The sequence below is a fragment of the Dendronephthya gigantea genome, unplaced genomic scaffold (genome assembly GCF_004324835.1).
Source record: "Dendronephthya gigantea isolate DGI-Jeju-01 unplaced genomic scaffold, DenGig_1.0 000001F, whole genome shotgun sequence".
Taxonomy (NCBI): domain Eukaryota; kingdom Metazoa; phylum Cnidaria; class Anthozoa; order Malacalcyonacea; family Nephtheidae; genus Dendronephthya; species Dendronephthya gigantea.
The window spans coordinates 5,612,807-5,640,658 of record NW_021163011.1 but is presented as its reverse complement, the minus strand read 5'-3'; the positions used below and the strand labels follow the sequence as shown (position 1 = coordinate 5,640,658).

The 27,852-nt window shown below is 35.6% G+C and overlaps 1 protein-coding gene and 1 pseudogene across 1 annotated transcript; both read right to left on the bottom strand.

The window, feature by feature from the left end:
• Positions 1-685: 685 nt before the first annotated feature.
• LOC114531053 lies at positions 686-10,275 on the bottom strand (annotated as a pseudogene).
• Positions 10,276-13,261: 2,986 nt separating this feature from the next.
• On the bottom strand, positions 13,262-27,842 carry LOC114531043 (FERM domain-containing protein 4A-like). The gene is made up of 21 exons (XM_028552689.1): positions 27,602-27,842; positions 27,401-27,495; positions 25,841-25,933; positions 25,183-25,267; positions 23,615-23,671; positions 23,423-23,445; positions 22,804-22,887; positions 21,979-22,044; positions 20,777-20,834; positions 20,230-20,316; positions 18,835-18,911; positions 18,518-18,553; positions 17,449-17,593; positions 16,750-16,888; positions 16,400-16,530; positions 16,095-16,220; positions 15,691-15,762; positions 15,117-15,194; positions 14,912-14,975; positions 13,941-13,970; positions 13,262-13,662 (listed from the first exon to the last, which is right to left on the bottom strand). Exons 1-21 carry the CDS (start codon positions 27,674-27,676, stop codon positions 13,262-13,264), a joined length of 2,022 nt encoding a protein of 673 aa, XP_028408490.1. The 5' UTR covers positions 27,677-27,842.
• Between the last annotated feature and the right edge of the window lie 10 nt (positions 27,843-27,852).

Sequence of the window (27,852 nt, the reverse complement as noted above, 5' to 3'; positions counted from 1 at the left end):
ACGCGCCATCTCAAGGTCTACAGGGTGTCCCCAAAAAACACAACACTAAATATTCATAAATACTCAATCTTTTGTGTTCGACTATACATAGAAAGCGACGAAAGCGAATATTTCGTGAATATTGGGTGTGGTTGCGTTTTTTATTCACTCGTACTCATGAAATGCTTAGCAGCTTGTCAATGTGCTTGTCCTTGGGATCACGTCTGATGAGATCGTGACCTCATTTTCGTGTAAAATCCATATGCATATAACATACTCTGGCACAATTGGCCTACCGGTAAACTCCCAAGCGCCAAAAAAACATTAAACTAAAAGAAAACACTATGGGACGGAGTTCAACTGTCGATGTTTTATATAACAGGAATGTCGTGAATAGTTTGAGGAATGAAACGTTTGAGGAATACTACCAAACGCATTTTCGGAAGAGTTATTCTAAGAAAAGACGGTACACATTTTAAGCAGGTATATGGTTTATTATCACACTGACAATATTTCTAGCCTACACATTTAGACCAAACCGGGTTTTGGTCTAAATTTTCACACAAGCCCCAAATTTAATATAACAATCCCACTACCGTCTCCAGATAGTATCCCCCTAGCCAATAACCGATTATCTAGCCATCTATATACACGCATAGTGCAAACTGCAATGTACAGGTAGTGAATATTTATAGATATGGAATGTTCAGTTAACGGGAAACATCGTGGTTTCTTCACGAGCTTTTCTTTTTGCCACAAAACCGTGTTCATCATCATCACCAAGCCTATGACAAAACGAAATTTCAGTCTCAAAGAACTAATAGGTGGTAGTTTTTTTGACGTGATCTGACGAACTTCAAAGAGTATCATGCAAGGGCGGACTTTAGCCCTATACGTCAAGGGTTTTTTAGTGAGGGGTAGTGACCCGAACTTTTGTTTCAAACCAAAATTCTTACATCTCAATGTCATTTTTAGTATATTTATCATGAATAATTCATAATTTCAAAATTACAGTTTTTTTCCTCGCTTCACAATGTCACATGACCTCCCATCCCGGGGGAGGGTTATCTATCATTGTCTAGGAGGGTTGTAGCACTCTACCATAGTATTGTGGTTTTCGTGGAGTTGAGCCGGAGACCTCACGCGAAAAAATAACGATTCCCTTGTTAACTGTTTTGTATTAAAACTGTGGTAAATGGCATAGGTATATATATCTGATAAAAGGAGAGGCGGTAGGAGTATAGTCATTGTTGACTGCACACAGGTGGGAATATTCCATAACAACAAACACCTTGAAGAAAAAGCACATGCTACTGTAGAGATTGTATTCTAGTAAACTTACGACACAGATGTTGATATTCCTTCTTGCAGTTCCCCAACCATTTCACGCAGTCGCTTAGCACACACAAGTTTCGCTTCCTCGTGATCAATAATTCTCATTGGATAATCTTTTCCAATGATACAACCGGCTGCTTGCTGGACTTCAATAGGAGCATTCCAGGGATCATAAATGTACTCCGCGGGAAAGTTACGCAATTGCGGAATATATTTCCTAAAAGAGAAGGTGCATACCTCATTAATATTAGCAATTAAGTATAAAAATCGTTTAATGTTATGTCAGCGTTTACAGGTCTGCTGGAATCCCGATAATTGACACATTTTTCTCAACTGTTCCTGGCTGATGATGTGCATGATTTCCACTCGATATTAAGACGTCACCCTTCGAATTATCCTACAATCTACATCAAAGAGGTGACACAATATCGTATATATAGGCATGTAGCTAGAAATACCGTATTAACATTCCTTGTGGATCATGTTGTTTTCCGGTGTTGACTGGACAGTAATACTTGTTACTTTTGATGAAAAATGAACTGCAAGAGATCATCAGCCAGTTGGCAGCACATAGACTCCATTCAAAGTCGATTTGGAATTCTTGACATGTCTACAATATTCACACATATCACACATATAAATACACACACCACATTGATCTAAAGGATTAAATTCGCGTATTGAGGATTTACTTGGCTGGGTTCAATATACTATAATATATATTAATCGATAGTAATCGATCTGGACAAATGTGCTTTTTTTTAACTGAAGGGTTTGAAAAGGTATTAACAAAATTAAACATACCTTAAACCCCTCTTCCCAGGATACCCAGAGACAACCTCTAGTCAAGAAACATGCGGCTGCTTGACGCCCAAGATGATTTGACCAACCTTCTTTACGTAGCTGTGTTTGGATAGCATCAATCCAAGGAAAGCCAGTTTTACCCTACAATATGATCATACTATAATAAAGCTCCTGTGTGTACATAAATGGCGTGCGTCAATTGATTGTTTGCCGGTCTAAAATCACTCTATATATTAGACAGCAGCCCAAAGTAAAGGTTCAAATTTAAGATTAATTCTTATTTAAGAACCCGGACACCCTTCAGGGAACACATCGTAAATAAATTTTGTTTACACTATAGTTACTCATTCGTAACAAGTACGAAAGATCGGCCCGAAGCTCATTTTAGCGCTCAGGGGCCGGCTGAGCCGGGTCATAGGGCCCCGCTTACCTCGCGCCAGTCTTTGAGGAAATCACGGTTAGATTCCCAAGGAATCTGAAGACAAACAGGATTATTCTTCATCTTGTCAAAGAAAAAATTGCGATGGCCCAGCGTGAACAAAAAGTCACGGAACATCAATTTCATCAGGATATTAATGATAAACTGATTTTCGTTGGTCTGAAATGAAAGTACGTAAGAATGAAAGTGTCTTCAAACAACTCTGTATCGTTATAATATTCAAATACTCGCGAAAATTACTCGCGAATCGCACAATTAAAGAATTGATAATATCGTTTCATCTTTAACAAGAATTGTTACCCCATGCACCCACATTGTAATCGATGTACACGTGATCCCTTCGCGTACATGCAAACGGACGTGCAAGTTGTTCCCGGTTGATACTAACAGGACTAAAAATTGTTGTGCTGCACTGCACCAAAACCATGTTTGTTATCAAGTGGCAGTTGAAGTTTGTTAGGCTTTAAAAGGTTACTGCACGTTGTGCTGCGTCCACCTGACAACGAGGTTAGTGAGATGCAGCACAACACTTTTCAGTTCCGTTTTTTACTAACAATTTGAGGAAGCAAAACGTTAGGTCATCAACGTAAGGAATTAATCCATCTGCATAGTAGCTAAAAATATTTGTACTGTAGTCGAATTCAAATCTTCATATACTCGTTTTTAAAATATTTTGAAATGTAAAGACGATAACAAAAATATGTAAACAGAATTTAGATTTAATTTTTAAACCCATTCCTCGATGTTCCTTCCAATAAGAACATTTTTTTATTGCCTTACCTTTTTCCTAAGTTTGCTCAAAGTATGATACATCAATCGGGAGGATATACACCCAAAACGCATGTAAGGAGACAAAGCGGTAACTTTCGGAAAACAGGCATCTCCAAAACTATCAACGTCTGCATGTTCATTCTCAATCTAAGAACAGATAATATCAGTTATAGCAAGCCGCAAACAAACAATAGACTTTTCTTAAGATGACGTAGTCTAACGTCACATGATGTCTCCGCAAAACTAACGAGCTAATCAAACTTCGTGTAACATTATACTTTCCGCGCTTGACGTCACACTGAGAAAGGCCTATTGAAAAACAGCTTTTTTCAATAGGCTATCAGCTACACGGGCGATTTTTGTCAACGATATTTTCTTTCTAGTGTATGTTATTTAGTGGACTACGCACACAGTTGTGTAAGCTTGGTGAAGTAAAATATTCTAAACTACCACGATCTACTATGTCTACTAATCTACTCTGTTAAATTTACTCAATAGCATACACCAGAAAGAGAACATCGCCGTTATAAACATAGCCACAGGTTAATATACCTTCTTAACAAGAATATCAAATCTTCTCAATGCTTCATTTTCTCCTCCTTTCCAAACATCCAAACCCTCAACGTCTGCAGTAGTCATTCCAAATTCCTCCAACTGAGGCAGTTCATAACCTGGCACAAAAGGACTGAAACAGCCGTGGAAAGACGTGGAATCTAATGGCAGTAAAGGATTCTCTGGTTGACCAAGTTTTTTTACTGTGGAGATGAAGCGTTTGAATGTAAATGGCTGAAGACTATCGTTAGATTTGACGACACGTAAGGGAATGCAACACGACATTAGGTTGGGTAGAAACCGGGTATAGTATTCGTAGGAGCATTTACACAAACTTGCGTTCATTATTAAACTTGCAGAAATTACGTTAACACGCGGCATGAAATATCGAGCTCGACTTTAAGCTGTAGCCCTAAACTTCTTTAACTTTCCTTTGGCTCAACTCTTTTCTAATATCATTTTGTCGTTTGGGGCGCTTCTCAGCTCGATGCATCATCACACGGTATAGAGTACAAACGAGAAGAAAATATTTCATCTGATATACAGTAAGGTGTGATTTACATACTTAGGAATAGAATAGAGAGTATGTGATACTTTAGTGACGACTTGTATATCACACTTCTTTGCTAATGCAACAACAGAATCCTCAAGTTTCTTCCCAAACGGCTCCGTATCTTCCTCCATTGTTAATTTTGTCACTCTCCATTTCACAAAGATTCGCTTGAAGGCTGCCATAGGGGAGTCCCGAATCACGTACAAAAATGAACCACATTCACGAAGCTTTTGGTCAAGATCTCGAAGACAATGGAGTAGAAATTTCCCGTGGTTCACAGAAGATTTATTCTCCTGAAAAACAAGGGATCAAATATGTAAACACCATAGAAGTTTCCTCCGTTTTTCACTGCTTCCATAAGGGCGGGATTATCGTGGACTCGCAGATCTTTTCTAAACCAATGAACAACATTCCGGCCGGTACTTGATACTAGAAATGAAAAGAATATAAGAGTGATAATCATTGAATAAAATGTATTGTGCGTCATATTCCAAGGAAAAAAATAATCTACTAAAGTTTGCATTGATAATCATTACGGGACAAACTTTAGCGGAATATACTCACAGGACAAACTATAATTTTGACAAAGACGTTTTTGTTATTCTTTAACTTATTCTTGTTTCGTCGCTACGTATGTATAACTTATTCTTTGGAAAACAAGTTACTCGGAAAACACGAATGGTTTTCACTTTTCAACTTACTTGGATGAAGGAGTTCTTCGTGAAATTTTCTTAGTTTTTCAACACACGATTGTCTGGCATCAACATGATCTATTATTCGATCTGGGTAGTCCTCGCCGATGATACAGCTCGCTTTCTTTTGAACCTCGTATGGCGCAGTCCACGGTTTATGGATGTACTTGTCAGGAAAATCACGAAGAACTGGCAAATATTTTCTTAAAAATAAACGCACGGGTCACACTATAAAGTTTATCATCTTAGATTACAAGTGCAAACAATTAGTTGTTCCAAAGTCGCAGTGGAGGAATGGCAATGCATCATGATACCCAACTATTATGCCTTTTTCACCTTTGCCATGCAGCTTACAAAAGATTGATGTCAAGTCAGATACGCATTTGTGCAGCCAAACGGTCTCTACTCACCTGATGTACGCTCCGTTTTCATCTAAACGTTTTGCTTCTTCCACTGGACAATATGAATGAGAATTATGATTAAAAAAAGAACTTGCGGAAGCACATAACCAACTACCAGCATTTACACTTCTTTCTGCGTCAAGGCAATATTCTTCGAAAAACTACACATAAAAATAGAAATATATTGCCGTAATCCGACAGCTGAAAACGAAGACTGCAAGGGAGCTCAGTCTGGTTTATTACTTACAGCGGTTTGCTTAAAAAACAACGATCTGCAGGCATGTAGGGCATGTTCAATTCTAGGTAGTCCAGAAGTATTTAATATTGCGGTCTGTGACATGCATGCGCATACTAGTGTATAAGAAATAGGCTACCTATATCTGTTTAACTATGCCAGTTGAACTACGATGCCTGATATCGTGTCTTTTTAAAAATAAAATTAAACATTCCATTCCCATCAGCCCACTTACTTTGACACCTTCTTCCCAGCTGATCCAAAGACATCCTCTGGTAAGGAAATACGCCAACGATTGTCTTGCTTCATAACTAATCCATCCTTCTTGTTTAAGCTGAGCAACGTTTGCATCAATCCAAGGGAAGCCTGTTTTACCCTGTATGGAATATTAACGTTTCTGAATCCAGTGATACCTTTTTAGACGACATTTCTAAGACGATCTGGTAGTAGTAGTTTTAACCAATGACCGCATGCCAGAACATTTCCGTTTACAAGCTATGTCTTCAGATATTGTAGTCATTTCGTGATAAACTTATAGTAGAACAATTTTTTCTTGAACGTTATTGATATCGAAAAACCTACAAAGCGACTTCATTCCAACCAAAAATACCGTCACAAAGACTCATTACATGCATGCCAAATCCTCAAGAATGTTTTCAAGGGCGGTGACAAGATACATTTACTTAGTTTAGTCAGTTACTCGATTGCTACCACTGGTTCCGTGAGCGTTTTAAAACACCCCTAGCTGTTCCCCTGTTCAATAATTAACACTTATTTACTGCGAACGAAAGAAACATTATGTTTTGTGAACCCGAGACCTGTCGATATTTCACGAGGCTAAGCCGAGTATAATGTTTTCTGCGTTCTCGGAAAATAAGTTTTTTATTATATACCACACAAGCTACAAGGTAAACAACGAAATATCTATTAATAAAAGACATAATTTCAAATGGAAAAACAGGCCTATAAAGGTCGTGATTAAAGTTGTTAAAGTTGTTATTTCCCATGGGAAATAACACGCTATCTCACTCTACACGGCGCGGGCGACATGAAAATTCAAGTCACTCTCGCGTGATTCGCTCTCGACCAATGAAACGTAACAAACACCAAACTTTGACAAGTGGTATATATAATAATGTTTTAAAATACGTCCACTAAAGATTGACCCAGGGTATTTATGATTTAAAATGAATCGCATTCAGATTGCACATTATGTAGCTACCTGTTTAAATTTCTTTAAATATTCTCTGTTTTCTTCCCAAGGAATACCCAAGCAGATAGGATTACCGTCCACCCTATCCCAGTTTCTGATACGACTTGCTAACATTAGAAAAAAGTCTCTTGTTTCCAGACCTTTCAGGAAACCAGAAATTCTGTCACTCTACACCGAGAGAATAAGAAAGATTTATATGCAACGTATTTGACGATAAGCATGCAGGGACAAATCGATCTGCCTGAAAACAGAAAACTAATTTTACCTTTTCAATGTAGCGACGAGCTTCATGGTATACACTTCTTACAGACAGGCATCCAAATCTAAAATATGGACTCAATCTGCTCTGCTGGCGCGAAGACTTATTCTTCTCATCAAGGTCAGATCTTGAAACCTGTAATAGTCGGGTATAATTTAAAATCCTTACTGTACGCATATTGAAACGTATGGAAGAACCTAAATAGCTACAAGCTAAATATTTAAAAGTATGCATAACAATGAGAAAGTAGGGTATACTTCTTGTATTCCTTGATATTGTGGCTGGAATAGTTCATTGTCATGGTTGCAAGAATATAGTGGTGGTTGGGTGCAAAGTAAAATGTCTCAGAAAAAAAACCCTGTAGCTAGTAACCTATCTAACCTGGGAGCGGTGTGCCAGCGTCTTCAAAACTGACAATAATGGACAAGAAACTGCTCGACTTTTCAACCTAAGGGCCTTCGTAAGGAGAGTTGATAAGAAGACCCTTCGCCTTAGGTACTGTACTAACCTGTTCAAGGAAGTTGCTAAACTGTCTTAGTCCGTTATCTTCTCCTCCGAAGATCATTGATGTTAAAGGAATATTCTCTCCAAACCCCAGATCTTCTAATGAAGGTATTCCAAAGTCCAACCAATCAGACACAGGCGTTGTACATTTCATGAAATGTCGTGCTTCGCAACACTCTGCTGGAGGAGGTGGTTCACCAAGAGATGAGAACACACTCCGAAATTCTTTTAAGCTGATTGGAATATTCCCTCCATTATCATCAATGTATCTAATGTAAAAGAATTGTATTTGCGTGTTACAAATTATTTTTAATACAGGCGTTAAAATGCCTATACTACTTGATGCAGTATATCGCTTGACAACAGAATCCAACCCTATGCAATCATTGATTTCATAAGTATCATTTAAATGATTTTAAACTTTTCCGTGAGTACACGTACATGGCTACAAAAAACGCGACAGTGCGGAAAGCAGCACAAACAGTAGCAATACATATGAACATTTATAGCAGCGCTGGCTTTTTTAAAGGCTGCTACAATACTTTCCACTCAGCTAGTTTACACAAGCCTTGGAATGAAGTAAATCCATGCTGTAATTGTTCTTCTGAGATCGCAATGCAGTGTTTCAAATATATGTAATATCCTTAAAGTGTTCTCGTTAGTATTTTCCCCAAAACACAATAATCAATATACTTGCTACACATGTGGATATAGTGCTGATGCTTCATTATGTATTACCAAGTACAATAGGAAATCTAACAGACATGGGATAGAAAATGCCTAATATTTTACACCTGGTGGTCAGGTAATCAATTGCAGATACAGGTGGATTTAATTTAAGTGGTATAAGGCATCGCCATAGTTTTCACATCACTGGCTTTTTTATCCAGAGCATTTCCAACACAACACACTGTATAGTGTATACTGTATCTATTTATTCAAAGCACTTTTGAACTCTGTTAAAATCAAAACATCTTTTTCTTTCACCATGTAATAAATTTATTTAATCTAACCTTTCACCTTAAATTTAATGTGCATTTTCCGAAAAACTGTCACAAAAAAATGTGTGAAAAATATTTGCAGAAGCTGACAGCTAATCTGAAATTTAAGCTTAAAACACAATGACATCACAGGAAAGTTTATGTAGCATTCGATGTGTTCATCCACAAGAATTAAAGCATGAATTCTCTATTAAAGTTATAAAAAAATTTAAAAACAGTTGATTTTTACATTTTTTTAAATGTTTCCTTTGATTTTGATTAAAAATTGTCTATTCTCATGTGAAACTAAACCATTGTAAAACATTGTCAATGATTTAGTTCAGAATCTAAGGACGAGTAGGAAAATGTCTGACATATCTTAGGACTAAGCACACTAAGTCAGTATTATATGTATATGTATGTATAATATGTAATAACATGTATAATCTGTTGTACCAGAGATTTCCATACAGAGAGGTTTGAGGAGTTATGTTCCCTGAACAGAGGCTAGAGGCTAGGGCCTAGGGTTGCGATGCAGAAGAAACAACATGGCAATAATTTTCAGAATTCCTTAGTTCTTCTCAGACAAATCTATCATTTTCCCTGATGGAAGGAGAGAGGCTTGCAATTTTAGTCGCAAACATAATCTTTATAGGAATTTTATACAAAACAGTTATCTAAGGCATAAAAACATAAAGTGGACTACCCCAAAACAAGGACATTAAAAGATTATTTTTCAACGAACCAAACAGTTCTACTCAGAGAACAATTACCCTTGAAATTTTTTTAATAGTTTATGCCAAACATGATCCAATTCCCATATATTTAAATAAATATTCTCTACACACAAATTTTAATCCGCAAAACATTTATTGAGCCGCAAAACAGAATTTTTAAACATATTATAAAATATCAACATGAAAATTATCTTACCGTTCAACATCAAACAATGTATGTGAAATATTCGTAGCAACTTCGACATTAGCAATGCTGGCAAGTGAGAGCACAACTTCCTCTCTTTCTCTCGAGTAAATATCACAATCTGTGTTAAACGTTAAACGAGATATGTTCCACTTCTCAAACAGAGTCGGCAAAACACGGAGTGGTGAGCCTTTCACGACAAATAAGCGAGAGTTGCACTTTAGCAGTTTACTGTTAAGATCGCTCAGAGACTGAAGTATAAACCTCCAGATTGTAGGACTAGTGTTTGTACTCAAACGCGTCAAAGCTTCGGTATCAATGATGTAAACTCCATAGAAGTTATCGCAGTCTTCCAGGCATTTCAACAAGGCAGGATTATCGTGTAACCTTAGGTCCTTTCTAAACCAATGAAGATGGCTTCGTTTAAAAAGCTGGACATCCGTCTCCATATTTTTTTGCATTTATTCTTTACTGAACCAAACAGTAAAGGAGCCTTTACTACTTACAATCAATCCATAAGACCATATATTGACAATATTGAACCAATTGAAGTTTTTATATAAATTCGAGACACTACAGGCACTAGCATAAAATAAAAACATAAACGAACGCGCGTGAATTGTACTGCTGTGCGATATTCATGTTTGATAACTTTGATTACGTAAGAGTTACGTAAGCCAGCTGAGTCTGACCTCTGAGGGACTGGAAGTTACTTTCATTAGTGATGGGCGATACCAGCTTTTTCAAATCGATACGATACCGCTTCGATACCAGACAATTTGTAGTGGTATCGATACCAAATTTCGATACCGATACCAGAAAATTGAGCCGTTTTTTACCGTTTGTAATTTCATATACCAAACCGTAACGTGCATTTATCCACTCACATTTTTGGCTTTTCCCTTTGTTTTTTCGCGAAATGAAAAATGGGCAGAAATTGTTGTGATTGGTAGCGTATAATTAAAGAACTAAGGAACAAAAAAGTGACGAACAAAAAAAAATAAATCAAATTTTTTATACTTTTTGGTGGAAAACGCTGACCTAAAATACTGTAGGCTCAGTATCGAAATTTTGCAGCCACTGGTCAAGTATCGATATTTACTGCAAATCATAAATATCGGTGAGTATCGATACTTGGTATCGAAGTATCGCCCATCACTAACTTTCATGAGAAACGTGCTGCGTAGTGCAGAAATTTTTATTTTACGTAAAGGTTGTCTTAAAGTTAATATATCCAATTAGTTGCAGATGGTTTCAAACAAGAGCTCAGGGACAAAGCTAAAAGAATCTTCTAGTGAAAAACTGTTAAATTAAGCAAGAAAAGCGTGGTTCTGTTTGTTTTGGGTGCGGTTGAGAGGGTGACCAAGTCGCTCAGACATAAGACATTATATCATACCGTGTTACATCTTATCTCACACATGAATGTTACGTAATAAGCATATGGCTTGACAAAATTTTTTTAAAAAAATACAATTATACAAGATAATGTTAAATATGTTTTGACCGTTAAACTTGGAGAATGTTAGAATAAACTAGAAGACGACAGCCAAAAAGTTTGCTCACAAAAAAGAACTTTGTTTGAATTTCGCATTAGAAATTTTTATTGGAAATATAGAATTTATTTCGAGTGTTGAAAAGAATATTTGTCAATAAAACACCGCATATTATATAACAAATTTCGTAATATCTTCCCGCTTAGAAATTAGGATAACACATGCACGTCTCGCCGCAACGTGCGACGAGATACAGCAGTCCATTATCATTACGTACAAATATACGACGGTATACAAGTAAAGTAAAGAACAGTGGGCAAAAAGCAACTAAAAAGAGGCTCAAGAGCTCCCAAATTTTCTCGCTCTACACCAACGATGGTAGCGCCTCGAGCCATGGAGCGCTATCCCCACTAATGTTAGTAATTTGAACCTCTCTATGTTAGTAATTTGAAGCAGTCTGTGCCTAGCACCTTTTTAGATCCAAGACCAAGAACCATGGGTACTGACTTGGCCAAAATATTAACAGTCCAACAAAACTATGGAAGATGGCTGTACGAGTACGAACATGCGTAATAATGTGACGAGGCTATTTTTGATCGATGATAAATATTTATTATGGCATAAAAGAATGTAAATCACTTAAAATGAATACATCAAATATTTACAACTAATTGTACAAACTATAGTTAAAAATAACACCATGCATACATGCCGAGCCAGATGTTTGTTTTCCACCCAGGCTTTCAATAATATTTTCACCTGAGTTTCGAGATGATGCAGGTCTTGACCGCAAGTACCCAATTATAATTAAATATTAATTTCATGGATTGACCAAAATCTAAATTGTTTTCCTACAGCTACTATTTTATTTTTATCACTCTAGTCTCTACCATTTCTGGTCATGCTTATTGCGCCACTGTGGGACTAGTCGAACAAACACTGATATATATTACTTGTTCTGTTAAATCGAGGTATATACTTTATCAAAACGTCAGGTTATTATATACTGTCACGTGGATTCGTGTGCAGATTGTACTATTACTATTAGAGAATACCGGTGTATATATATAGTCAAATCTATTTCATTCAAATCAAACTATGCCGATTACAGTAAAGACAGCGGATGTACATTTTACCTGAATGCATGCTCTCAAATATTTTTTATATACCGAATTGACATCATTTATTGCAAAACAGTCCTAAAAAAGTATTTTTCTCTGCCGGCTCTGTTTTCATTCATGTTATGCTTGTAGTCAAATTGTTCACAAACGCAAATAGACGTCTTTTGAAGGACAAAAAAGGTGGTTATGGTTATGCTAAATCATTGTTTTTTTTCTTTGGCAAATATTCAAATGTTTCTGGTGAAACGTACATGCATCCGCTATCATTTCGGTAATTTTAGGTTTGCTGGTTAACCTCATATATTATATTTATTAGTACATAATAAAAATTGATTATATTATAAAAATTGGCTATACATTAAAAATTCTATTAAACTATTATGCGCTAATATAGACAGCGAGGATATAATATATGAAGTTGCGTTACACAAGGCTTTCATCTCCTGACCAGTCATTGCGTCCATCCCTCAGGAATCTATTTATAAAAGGTTGTCTTTTTTGAACGACAGGATTATGTATAGCGTAACTGGAGTGATGCGAGCGGGGGAGAGACCCTGAAATCATGAGTTGCGGTTGGTTCAAAGCTGATGTCGATGCATACAAATGAGCTTTAGCCACGTGTCCTGTGTGAGGTTTAATGAAATTATCGTTGACGAAATAGGACCCAGTACTTTCACTGTTACTCATTATTCCCAATTTACTAGGATAGTTATAACGCGCCGTCGTAATACTTGATCTATTCCTCGATGATGTGCTTACCCAATGACCTGCGGTTTTGTCAGAGGTAATGATTGTTGGTGGACTGTGCGTAACTTGAACATCGTCACTATTGTAGTCACTATCACTCTGTGAGGGGGACCCACCACCAATATAACGAACTTTAGTTGAACCAGCATATGTCGGCCCTGTATTATTATTCAATATTTCAGTTTTGAGCCCGCCAAATCTTTCGACGACTGCACGATTAACATTGTTCTGATATAGCCCCGGTGCTGAGCCACGCCTTCTATCATGGGGTCCCAAGTGAAGACTCTCTCCTACTAAAACGACTTTCTGAATAAGACGGAGGCTGTGGACGAAGACTTGATGTGGAAGAGATAGATGAACTCGAATCGAGGCGAAGAAGGGATGCCGGATTGGAACTTTGTGATGGTACATTTAATCTTTTTTTGTAAAACATTTCGTTGATCGTGGTAGATGATGCAAATGCTGGTGTTTCATTAAATCTTGGATAAAAGGGACTTGCAAGTTCTTCGTTAGACGATGTTGAACCAGATGTGACTGTTTTGTCGGAAAGAAGTGTTGGGTTAACTGAATTATCTATTGAATTTGTATTGCTTGCTCTACGTTGTCCTGTAGCAGCCTCGAAGCTTGATCTTCGTGAAGATGGTGGCTTGATACTATCCAATTCTAAATTGTTAAAGAAAATTTCTAAATCACCCAATACGTCCTATATATCACCAGATAAGTTTTATAGGTAGCAAATTCATGTTAGTCATGCAGACAATAGCGGAATTACCGTAACATGGACATGTAACCGTAGCCTAGCAACCTAACCATAAAGCCTGGTTCCCATGCCACCGCGATATATTAACTCAAATCGTCCAATATATCCAAACAGTCGAATTATCATTCTATTCGATATTTTTTATTTATTCCTATCTGATATCCAACAGTATTTTACTCACCATCTTCATATGAATTCAAACTGTTTCCATCTAAAAATGGAGAGTGTTACATTGAATGAAAAGTAATAAATACATTTGCATTCGTATATATACTGCATGGAGAAGTAAAAAGAAGAATGTACCTTAACTGCACAAAATCATGCATGAAAAAATGAACAATCAAGTATATATGAATTTCGAACATCACGTTAAACTATCTAAGTTTCATTGTTAACACAATCCTTTTCTAGTAACATGAATCATTGTTTTTATTATAAAAGATATTCTTATCCGGCATAGATAAAAAAAGGTACATGTTTGGGTCAGTCGTTTGGGTTGGTTTCCTTTTTTTGCTTTCATAACTATTTACGTAATATCAAAGGAAGAAGTTATTTCCAGTTTTCAACCAGAAACAAAACAGGATGAAATTATAACTCGAAAGCCAAAATAGCTGATTACGAGAGGTATTTGGTACCCTGTACCCGGTTTGGAAACAAAAATATCATAATTGCATTCATAATAATTTTCAAAATGTCATCAAAGTCAAAATCAATTAACTGCTCAAAATGTAATCAAAAAGGAAACGTTTCAAATATTTATACGTGTATATTATAGCACATTTTAGACAGTTGATGAGCCAATTTTCACATGCATGGATTATCTACGCTTGTTTATGACGTTACAATCTGACACTCTTGAAAAAATGATTGTACAAAGCTTACTCAAAGCTTTTCTTTTCAAGAAAACCAATACGCAATAGAATTTGTTCTAATATGGATGAGTTGCTAATGAAATTCTAAAGCGGTTGAAACTTTGAATTGTGCATGAATGATGGCTTCCAAAAATTATGGCAAATGCAAAGCACCTAGCAAGCTGTCAGGCCGCTATAACCACATTTCTTGATAGTACAAAATATTATAGAAGACATGCATTTTCGTCATGTATTCAGTTTCATCACATGAATTAAAGCTCTTCACACACGAAACACATACCTAATCCATGGTCTTCACTTTGACTCTCTTTCATTCGTTTTAGAGCTTGCTGCATCGTCTTCAACTTAAATTACACCAATTTAATATATTTTTTAAGTTGACTCGGATAAAGATGTAGCTATTAAGAATATTCAGCGAAGTCATGAAAACGCCAACATTTTAAACACATGGATAACATCGTTAGTAATTCAGTCATATGTCTCACCTTGGAGAAAGATTTTTGATAGATTAACTTTCTAGATTTCTTAACATTTTTACTAGCTTTCGGGTCATTGGCCAATTTCTGTGGAAAAAATACAATACGATAATCCTATTTAGTAACTCAATCAAAGAAACTTTGATATTTCTAATAAAGCCTGGTTCTCAGTCAGCGATTTATTGTTAAAAATTTATACAAAATAACAATGCACTTTATTCTCCGCGTGCAGTGATCACCAACAATTATAATCACCAACTGTCGGTGACTTCATTATTAGAATTTAAAATGCAGGGTGAGTAAAAAAAGAACTGATGTTTTTCATAAGCAAATTTGCCGCAAAGCAGTTGGAATTCTAGACAGCAGTTGCTGGAAGTTAAGTACTCATTTATCTAAAACAAATCTTGGCCTTAAAACCAACTTATAATGGTAAGCAGAAGTTCAAAGGAATTTGGCTTGGGAATAAGGCATGCAAATAAGGAATGTATTCCAACAACCTTTTTCTATAATCGCATATCGAAATTCCTGTTCACAAGCTAAAAGGGGAATACTTCAGGATGCATGCATGCATGCACCAAAATACCTCAGCAGCATCTGTTATCTTTGACTGAATTTCAAGCTCTCGCTCTAACTTTTGTATTTTTTGTTCTCTTTCCTGAAACCAAAAACGACAATCAAAGATTACAAAGAAGATAACGGAAGTTAATTTTTTATTAGAATAGATTTTTTACTAGAGAAGAAATTAAAGAAGAAAAACATCAATTACGAAATAATAACAACTCCTTTTTTATACTGTCCGTAGGAAAGAGTACGTCAAACTATTTCTCTGACGTCATAAACAATTTGCATGCATTATCGTAAAAAAGTACATGCGCCATCTTTTTCGTTGAATGATGATTACCGGAAAGGATGATTACCGCTTTAGCCTAAACTTTAAGGCAATCTCTTTGGTGCACGTGTATTTAAACAAAAAGGATGATGCCATACCTCAACAAGATTGTCCTCAATTGCAAAGTCTGAGAACGTGAACGATGTTCCAACACGTTTTCTCACAGGAGGTGGGGAACAGTTTGGATTAAAAGGCGTTTCAGGAGGATATTCCCCAGTGATATTCTGTTAAAAAGTGCGGATACTCATTTACTGTTATGAACGAGATGAAACATTACATACATTCAAGTAAATGAAAAAAGTTGGTTGAAATATTGAACGATCTCGCAATATCATGGCAGATCATAATGAGATAAATCCGTGAACATTATAGCAACTTCGTACAGCTATAAAAATATACTTACAGCTTCGCGAAAACAAATCTGTCTTAACTCCTCAATCTTTTCCTTCAGCCTTGTCTCTAAAGCTTCCTTTCTTGCCGCAAGTGCCGTAATCATTTCCTTTTGAGCAATTTCCGATGATATACCGCTCTCTCCTAAAGCGAAATACACCAACATGAAAGCAGTTAAACTATATACCTATTAGTTAATATCTACTTTTTTTAATTTTAGCGGAAAACAAAGCCATGCAAAACCGTTGAGAGGGAGGATGGGGGGAAGTAAATATACCGATCGATATACGCCCGACGAGAAAACGAATCAAATAAGATAATTATTAGGAGCATAGAAACCCTTTTCAGCAGAACTTATTATACCTCCATTAGAGGAATGTCCACTTTCACTGGGTTCACTGGAGTCTGATATCACTGACGCCATTGATGAGTTTAGTGAACCACTTGAACGGGATAATTCATTTGCGATGTCTTCTAAAGTTCTCGGTGTGGTTGACTTATCCTTTGAAAATTGAATAAAAAAAAGCATTTTTGAAAATGTTTCCCAGGAATTCTCGTCGGTGTAACTATAATGCGTTGCAGATGGATAAAACAGCCAAAACATTAAATTAAACGGACTGGTCATTAAATATGGAAAGAGAAGGGGGCTCCCCCCACTCTAATTTCTCGCTGAAATTAGAAATTTTGAAACAAAAAATCTACCCCCCCCCCAAAAAAAAAATCGTATACAATTTCAAGAGCCCCTCTATATACATCTCTTCTACACTTTTTTATTCCCCTTTGTCCTTTTGAAAATCACACTATTATACAGTATGGCTGACCTGGGTAGGGCAAAGAACGGCGAAGAAGTGATTTTAAAATGGTACTAAAAACATGGCTGGCATTAATCGTGGGTATTGCTAGTTAAATTAGTTAAAAATCATAAAATACATAGGTCTCTAAAAGAGCTCTCTCTACGCTTGCGTCGAGAGGAGCTTATGAACCACACGTGCATTCGAAGGATGTTATTTTACATTTTTTTTCATTAGGAAATTGACTCAGAATCTCTGTGTGATTGCTAACCTCTTTGTCTTTTCTATCCAAATAAAACTGATGTTGACTAATTGCCATTGACCACATTGCTTTTGCTTGCGCCGTTGTACCGGCATACCAGGCATGTATCAGAACGCGTGTCTGACCGTTTACTCGACGTCCCAGCGAGTTACTTCTGTAATAAAAACATAATTTTCGATTGTTATAGGGACATATTTTAGGATCTTTGGAAGACAGAGTAATTGGCTGTATATCTGCATGGGTCACATGCCAGGTAAATTTGTTTTAAGGCTAGTTTCCACTCAGCAAAATTCTCCTTTGGATCGGACAGGACAGGAAAGTTTCCTTTGTATAAACGCCGCCTGCATGAGAACTCACCGACAAAGGAAATTTTCCTGTCCGTATTGATCCAAAGCAGATTTTTCCTGAGTGGAAACTAGCCTTTAGTCACTGCAAAGCGCCCTTTTTCACACCGTCCAATAAACACGTAATATAGTGGGAAGGGGCTCCGCCCTACCTACACCAGGGGCCAGTAGTACGTATACACATGAGACTGTTCATCCCTTTGTTCAGCTCAAATTTCTCCTGAAATACGAAGTGCGAAGCCCCCGACTTGCGAGCAAAAGCTTTTGCAACACGCAGCAGGCCCTACGGTAAAATGAGGTCATTTTTCTTGCAGCTGGCAAAGCAATTCTACTTTTGAGAGATGTAAATTAGTGAACAGTTTTCGAAATTTATATATGAGAAAACATCTGTGAAGTGTAATGAACACAAGTTTCCTACTTGCCAAATTTACATTTCTCTAAGGAAGAATTGAATGGAAAGTCCTAAGAAAAAACGCACTCTGTAACACAGGCAGTCCTCAATTACCCTAACAAAACTTTCCTAATTTGGAGCTTTCAGATCCCTTTTTTGCACCGAACTAAGCGATAATTTTGCGCTAAACATCTGGACGTGTAGCTCCCAGATGCTTGTTACCTAATTAATATGCTCGATATACGATATAAATGGAAGGATAGAATTGTGAGAAGAGCTAAACAGTAGGAACGACATTGATTTTAAACCATATACTCTAGGATAATAATGCATGTGAACGAACCTTGCGCGACCACCATCCAGACTTACTTCAGAAATTCTATAAAATATCCAGTTGTAGATTAATTTGTTTCGTAGTTATCACACTGACCAATAGTTTATATTTCTTTTACTTTAGCTTGTTAAACGTATTAAGCACTATTACGCTACATATTTTGTTTTTGTGTACAAGATATATGAAGAGTGGATCTTAAGAAGAGGCCATGCAGTCAAAAACCTATAGTTTTTGAAGTAATTCTGTTTTGAATCAATCAGAAGGACCTAAAATATATCCTACATAATAAATTCAAATAATACAAGGTTTGCAAAAACTCATCTTACTTGCGAAGATTTTTAATTTCAATTGAAAATTTTCGTTCTTTAAAATATAGATTTTCAATTTGATGCCATTTGTAGACCTTGAAAAAGAAATCATGTCAGAATATTATGTTCCATAGAGAGTGCTGTAATAATGATAAATAATAGCGAAGTTCAGATTAGACTTTCGCAACTACAACCTAGCTCCCGCTGATCTATTTCGCTTGTGATTGGTTAATCTGATAGACTTATCACATTTGATTGGTTCATGCTCCTTCAATGGTAGCTGTTTAGCGGGTAGTCAATTCTGAACCTATCTAATACTAACTAGTAACGTGACATTTTCGCATGCGTTCGAGACAAATATCAAAGAAGGTACTATTGGCTAATGAGTGAATGAACTTGAAATACTTTGTATAAACCGGCAGTGGATTTTAAAAGGATTATTTTATTAATTCCCATATATGCCATAAAAGATAAACGCTGGTCCATCTTTAATCGTGCACTTCTTAAATAAAGTGTCTTTGAAAATGTTTACCTGAGAAAAATTATTCTTCTATATGCACGCATCCATGCATAAAAAATAGTTTAGACCTATTCAAGGGTCTTATAACACCCATCTGACGTATGCGACGTGAGAACATTGCCGACTGGATATTGTGTACTAAACCATAGTGGTCAGGTGGTATAGTTTACCAAATATCAGACATTAATATTATGTTTGTGATGTCCAGACGATCTAACACTATATTTTATACAACTAACTGAAGTCAACATCGGACTGATTGGTGTGATATAGGTAGACTATGTATACCAAGCATGCATATGTTTTGGTATCTTCAAAATGTGAATTTTAGACCCAAAATAAGTTTATCCTACTCATCCTCTTCAAAAATGTTCGAGATTTTACAAGAACATTCCTTATGCATATGAATTTCGTCGTTTTAAATCTTGGCTTGCAACTTGGCAGCCATGCAGGACTCCTGGCACCAGCTCACGCACATATATGCACAAAGTAAATTTGAGCATCTCAGATTTTTTTATTGGCGTGGATTAAATTCAGTGTTTAACAGACATGTAGCCAGCAGTCTGTTGATTCATGGCTATATATACTTCATTCCCAATAACATTACGACATTCATATCTACGATAAGTGTCTTTAACTCTAAGTGCACTCATTGACCTTTTTCGATCAAATGGATAACATGGCCTTGAGCAACAAAATATTAGCAAAGATTTCGTGCGGTAAGAGATGGTTATGCATGATCTATCTTAAAAATACAATAAGAACTCTGTTCTGAGATAAATCTACACACTGGCTTAAAACTTAATTGCAGACGATGTATTATGAAATTCCATTTCATTATTTTCCCACAGCGATTGATCTCCAAACACATAGCTAACAAATATACGACTGACCTTTCTGGGCTTGGTTTTGTCTGAATGATCATAAACACCAACCCCCTTTGGACTCATACCAAGCCACCATGGAATATTTCCTTTATCCTGTAAGAGAAATATATGTAGGATATTACACGATTGCGAGTAAATATGGATTTTATGGTCGAGTTGCAAAAACAATATCTCGCGAAATTATAGCCTAAACTATAAAGTAGGATAAATTCTACTTATCTAAGGATGTCTTTTAAGTCTTTTAATTTGTATTTTCAACGTTAATTTCGTTTTATATACGAACCAAACACTATTTGTATATTACAACAACAATGAAAATGGTAGGAAAATTTTGAAACTCGTTATGTCACCCCCAAACGTAACGTATGGAAAATATATCCGCACTGTACCCTGGATGTAGTGGCGTATGCGTTTTACGAGTGTTTTAGTTCTCAGTAAAATACCCTTAGCCATATAATAAAATATCACTATAGCATATATGGCTAACGAAATTCCATGTCTTCTCGATTTACTTTTATTTACGAATACTATTTTATAAAAAGTTACACTGTACCTTTACTTCATAATAGTGGACACCATAGGTTGGAATCGTCCGGAACTTATTCAAGTACCTTGGAAAAAAGAAACGTTTACAAACTTTTTTATTTCCAATTGTCATTTCCATTTGTTAAAAGAAGTTGTAATAAGACGAAAACTGCTCAGGGCCGGATTGTATATAGCTTCCTTGTTGTATAGCTACTAGCTATAAAGTAGCTATAAAGACCATTGCTTGGAAGAAATTAACATATTTGCATCTATAACGGCGTATACCCATATTCATTACCAACAAGTTTTCAATCGCCATGAAAATATTCATACCTAGACGTTTCGTATACCATTCTTATACGAGAGATTAAAGCACAGCCTTTAGCAGAGTTTCGTATATTAGAACGAAAAGTCAGAAACTTTAGGATTGATTACACAACGATGCATATACACACTTGTGCAATACAAGAGATATTTGCTGTTATGAAATATTATTTAAAGGTCTTGCAATTTAACAACTGAAACTCTTCCGGTTTCCATACCAACAGGAAATTAATTGAAACTTATATTGTACACAACAGCCATATATAGTTATGGTTAAATATATGCATTATTCATTCATCGATCTAGTGTTGTTTGTTTCAAAAGTCAGCCTGAACCAGAAGAACTGAAGTAGTATGATTCAATATTGCAGTTGCATGATTTGCACAAATAAACAAGCCACATGAAATACTCCCATGCAGATGCAGTCAACAACGATACTTTCCATTACGAACTTGCGTGAGGCATGAAGAGATTTATGAAGAGATTTACGAAGAGATTTATCCGACACTTGAATTCACTGAGATTTAAAAGCAAGAATATTATTATCAAAAATAGACATTAATTCACTCAAAGACAGCCACAGTCAACACAAGTAACGACGATATATGAAATACCAAATATGGTGAACTTTTTATACACACAATCACTGTTGCATGGGTATAACTCCTTGAGTAATAGATTGATTTCAAAGGTTTATGTGGTTACGTAACGTTACATGAGCTGCATGGTATCCCATGCAATGCCATTCTACGAAAATGGCGACGTATACATTTGTCTTTATATATGCAAACATGAATACAGGGAACTACGTTCTAAATAATTCTTCATCAGAAGGTAAATATAGCGATCAAACATAAATATAACTTATATAAGCGGCAATATATCATAGATTTGGTTACGACTTACTCGACAATGGCTTGTCCTTTTCGCATTTTCTCCAAGCCACGATAATGGCCAATAACCATATTTTCACTACGAAAAATATATGATCATTGAATAGACATATAAAACCTCGCGAAATTAAAACAGTTCAAAGCGGAAAATAGTTGGCCTAACCGGCCATAATTTGCATCAAACGAGGTGGACTCGGTTCAATTACCGAGAACTATAGCAAGAGGATCTAGATACCTGGCTGAAACTTAGTCCTTTTATGGTCATATAATTATCTGTTATAATTATATATATGAAGTTATTAAAATTAAATTAAAAAGTTACTGCATACATCGTCGGCATTCCCCTCATACCCATTGCTTTGTATATATATAATCATACGTTTGTCTACTGCATGTATTCATATGTGAATTATTTTCTGAAAATTTGTATATTAAGACATTTGGAATCAAACGATATTGAAATTTGACATTTGATGTTGATGAGAATTGTTCCCAATTGGTTGAAATTTAGTGCATTTGTGTACCCGCTGACAGAAAGTTGATCAATTTGAACGAATGTAGCTATATTCACTAACTCTGCATGCATGCTATCTGCTTATTTCCGAACGTATTTACAGTCAATTCACTCGTTATATTTCTAGGTGTGGGTAAAGAACACGCTGTAGTAAAAGTTAATTTGAAGAAATCCCACGCAAGAACAGTTAACTATAACCGACAAGTTTTATAACGAAACTGTTATCAGCCTGTAGCAACTAGCAGGGATCATGCAAATTCAGTTATGCAAATTTTATGCACATTCTATGCAAACGTTTGTCCCAACACACGCATATATACCAACCAGTAAGTTATTGACGGATGTTCTTTCAATGTTCTTGTTGGCAATATGGGCACCTTCTTCATGTCATTTTTTGCAGCATTTTCGCTATAAACATAATGATGGAGAAATTGAGAAAACGTTACTATGCATGCATGACAACTTGCATTTCAGCTTATATAAGTCAGGGTAAGGCTTATCATTTGTTTAGCTGCATGGTGTTGCATGTGGTTTCATATAAAAGAGACTAGTCCTCTTCGTTTCATTATTGAAACATTTGTAAATAATATTGTTTAATGACCTTAAAACCGGCACCAGTGGTGCTACACTGCATGCATACCGCATGAGAATAAAGCGCTGCATGGTATGAAAATTGCATAGGTTCGATTCCCACGCAGTTGGGACACACAGAAATACTTCCTTATCAAACGATTTAACTCCTTTTGGACAGTCTGCTCCGAATCATTATTCCCCACAACTGGGAACATCCAGCATATATAATATGACGCACTCAAACATTTCCAACCATGCACTGAATCATACGGGAAAAGTATTGCATTGAAACTATTTAAACGGCGATGCAGAAAGGAGTCACAGAGTATTAATAATGTATTAATCATTAATAATTAGTATATACACTTACTTCGTGAAATCACCAAATGTGGCCTGTAAAAAGTTAATGAGCAGGTCAATCGTAATTCAACATATCTAGAGTAACGTTTTCTCAAATTTATTGCTTTTTATACAATTCAAACATAAATCATTTTAAACTAAACCGTTTGATTTGAAGCTTATTTGTCATGCGGTCCACGAATTCTACTGAATATATACGTACCTGTAAAACGTAAGCACCCAGTTCGAAGACAATATTGCTTTCACAATGAATGTTTCCCTGCAAATGAGAGAACATAATATAACTACAGAGAAAAATTGAGCAATTTCATAATCTTTGGCACACTTTCAAAAGCATGTAATGTAGTATCATTGTTCATGGACTTTTTCACTGTCAAAGAAACCGGATATAACGTCATTATGAGAACTGCAAATTAGTTTTGAAGGCTTCGTAATATTTAAGACGACATTCTGAGTCATCAACATGCAGTAAAAAAGTCAATGAAAAAAAACTAAATCCAACACAAAAATAATACAAAAGCAGATATGTTTTATAGACCAAAATTCATGAATTTTAAGGTAAGTTGTTCTTTCTATCTTCCAATAACTTCTCCCAAAAGACGTGAAAAGAAAACTGAACAATTCCTTACTATGGCTTATGCACTGTTTGGATGCTTTATATTATGAAAAAGTCTCCTAAGAATTCCAGAGTAACTGTCATACTCGAGAAATCAAAAATGGCTGGCGCTTGAAATTCAAGTTGATGAAGAACTTGTCAGGTAATTTACATTAGGTATTTTACATTATGCAAATTATTTTTGATCGGTTTAAAAACACCCGGTCCCGTCCTAAGGCTAAGGTTTCGAAAATAGCTAAAGCCAGCTCTAGCGGGTGTTTCACATGCTAAGCTAAGAACGATTTTAATTTTTTTTTAATCTTTTTAATCCATCCTGCATGTTTGATGGCGCTTGATATCCTTACGAATGATTCAAGATAAACTTCCTGTAAGCTGACACCTTTGGGAGTGTCCGCGCTTTTAAGAGGCAAGAAACATTAAAAAAAAGAAAATATGCCGTTATAACATTTGCACGGTTTAATACATGTACATGCCATCAGCCATATGACATGCACAGTACGTCCGTACATCTGTACTATCTTTAAGTATTCTTTCAAGTAACGCTTGATAATAAGACAGGCAAATGCCACTTGGTGTGCCTGTCTGGGCGTATATTTGAAACAGCATACGTAACATACCTACGTAGTGATATGCATGCATATCACATACTGAGGTCGCATCATATAGCTATCACATTTCAAAATACTCAAAAAAAGTACTTGATATAGGATACAGATGACAGATCCTACTATTAAATTGCGCAAAATGGTAACCTATGAGGCAATGATACAAAAGAAAACAATCTTTTTAACATTTTATTCTTTTCAATAAAATTACGAATCTGGAGCAGGTTGTATACGATGGCTAGACAGCACTATCTCCGACACTATCAATTAGATTTAATGACATTTTCCAAATGTAACCACTTTTTGATAAGGTTCGGTGTTTATAAGTTTAGTTTTTTTTTAACGTGTGTAGTGTTTTTATCATTTTATACCAATTAAAAATTCAGGTATCTGGCAAACAAGGTTTTATTACTTTCTGATAAATTAAATATTACTGCATGAAAAAAATAAACTCGAATGGCTATGCGAAAAACAACCTTTCAAAAGTTCTTTACTTTGAGAATCAAAGTTTTCCTCACTCAACCTCAGTTACAATGTACCCAAACTAACCTTGAATATCAATGTTTTTGCTTGAAGATAAAACAGTTCCACGGTTACTTTTTCTTTAAAATAAGTTATACTTGGTACATAAAACCTATTAAAATGAAAATTATTATTTTTAATGTCTGTTCACATGATCACCATTTTAAAATAAAATACAGCCCATAGTGCTTTTTTAGAACACCTGGCTATGTTATTGGACTAGCCTTGAAGGGCCATGGGTCATTGAACCTGAGAAGTTGATGATTAAATTAATAACTAATCGATACAGCAATTAGATTCTTATTTACATAAATACCAAATTTTGCATTATGGTACATCCTTAAATATTTCTAGAATTCGTTTTTTATATTTTTCTAACAGCCAAGGGTCACTTGGAAATTAAACTACTAAACCAACTCTAATTCCTGCATTTAAAAATTCCTGTTGTTCAAAATTCTGTTTGTTCCTATTCCTGTTTAATAAGAAACTGTTAAAGTTTTTGTTTTTATTAAACAAGCTATTAAAGTTTTTTTTAAAATTCAACAAGTTTTTACTTACAATTCCAGGTTTAAACAATAAAGCTTTAAAAAGTTCAGAATACCAGTAATGCTGAGTTGAAACAGTTTACATTACATAACTATTGGTATTGGAATCAATTAAGTAAGAACTACAGATGTGAACGAACCTAACAGCAAAATAAAATACAATAGGATCAGCATATCGCGGAAGATCGTGATCTAGAACTTTCCGTTCAAGACTCAACCAGTTTTCATTTCCTCTAGAAAATATAGATAAACATAAAAGTTAATATATATACAACTTGTGGTCCATCTTAACAACTCCTCCAAACCTGTCAATGCCACTCAGGCATTTTACCTCCATATAACACACTGGTTCATGTAAATATATTAACCACTAACAGGTCATTAACACATTGCACCCTGGTTCCAATATAGACAGGGTTAAACATGGGCTTCTTCAAACAACCTCGCAATAAATGTTGACATTTTGACCTGAGGCTCTTAATAGGTCAAAACTTTAGGCAGTTGTTACGGTATAGTGGTTTTATATTCACTTTAATGTTTGAAAAAAGAATTTTGCTTCAAGCATATCAGAAAGGTTATTCATATCTCATTTTACAAGGTATATCTACCACAAAGGTCTAGAAAATTAATTAATATAACATGATTTAGAAGTGCACATGAAGTACAATTAGTGCAGATTTTATTTCATCAACCCATAGTGGCTAATATCTTTGATGCATGATTCTGAAATGTTTAGTGTGCTGCTAGCAAACAATCTCCAACAAAATTAGGTTCAAATGAGATTTCGGAAGAACTTCACTGGTGAAGTGAAAAATATTTTAAATAAAACCCAAAAGTTTCATTTAATTACCCACAGAGCAGTTTTGGGGATAAGAAAGCAAACAAAATGATCAAGTGTTCTACTTCCTTAATTTTGATTGACAATAGTTTAAAATCATAATTTATATGTTCTTTATGTTCAGGAAATGTCCTAGATAGAGAATTCAAAGCATGCAATCAAATAATTATCAGATCAGACATTAGAATCAAAAGCCACATCTGCCTACTTTTAAGCCAGAAACTAAACCACAGTCATGTATATATAAATTTTAAATTGAGTATTAAAGTCCTTCCACACGAAAAACATCACCAAATCAGAAAGATGATTTGGAAGAACCAAGGATGTAGAATGTAAATTATTGTTGTATATTTCATACGATAAAAAAAATTCCAAAGGGAATTTAGAATTCGAATGTCACAATTATGAACTTCGATCAAATGTATAGAATCGCAGAATTATTTTTGCTCACATCAACAAAGATATTCAAATTTGCGTACTCGATTTGACGATAGGAAGTACTAGTTGAAGTTTATCAGTATGCCGAGTTTCTTTAGGATTTACAGATACAAAACAACGATGCTATATCAAACTGTGAGGCAATATAATATTCTTGACAACCAAAATTAACTATAAACTTGTTGTTAAGCCATATTATTGCCCATGATGTCCTGGCTTAGCCACAGTCTATGGGTATGTTTGCTAACAGCTGTTAAGTTATTTTGTTTGAGTTATATCTTATTCGCTTTACACGTTAAATAAAACTTATACCGCGTAGATCACACCCCTTTATGTAAGTAAACCAAGTACCTATGTCAGTATTCATAAGCAATTGAGAAATTGTACAAAAGCGAGTGTATAAAAAGGCAAACCAGAAACTTACATATCATCCGTATGATACAATCCAAAATATTCCTTCTCGTGCAGGTTAAAATATGATGCTACCATATCTAAAAGTTCTCGTGCGATAAGTCGCGGCTAAAGGATAAAACAAACAGCATTATCTTAACAATACTTTGAAAGGGTTTACATTTATGTAGACACTTCAATAGTTAGTAGTTACTGACAATCTGAAATGCCTTACCTGAACTAAGAAATCAAGTTTACGATCGTCTAGCAAGACAACCTGAGCTCTTCGGGGTATACGAGCATCGGTCATCTTGGACAAAATTCCTTCGACAGAACATCAAGATCGAACATAATAACGAAATGTTTACATCCTTGAACCATGCATACTCCGAGTAAGAAGGCTATAAAAATCCATGTTAATTTTAGTTCGACAATAGACTGCATTCATAACAGCGATCTCCATATTACCGCTTCCGTTTACGTGCC

Excerpts from the sequence above, each read along its gene's own strand:
- LOC114531043 (XM_028552689.1), bottom strand. The coding sequence starts at position 27,676 with ATGACCGATGCTCGTATACCCCGAAGAGCTCAGGTTGTCTTGCTAGAC. Across the intron at positions 17,594-18,517 it reads CTGGATGGTGGTCGCGCAAG|AAGTAACTCGCTGGGACGTC; the intron begins GTTCGTTCACAT and ends TTTTTATTACAG. Across the intron at positions 13,663-13,940 it reads TTTGAATTCATATGAAGATG|AATTGGATAGTATCAAGCCA; the intron begins GTGAGTAAAATA and ends TTAACAATTTAG.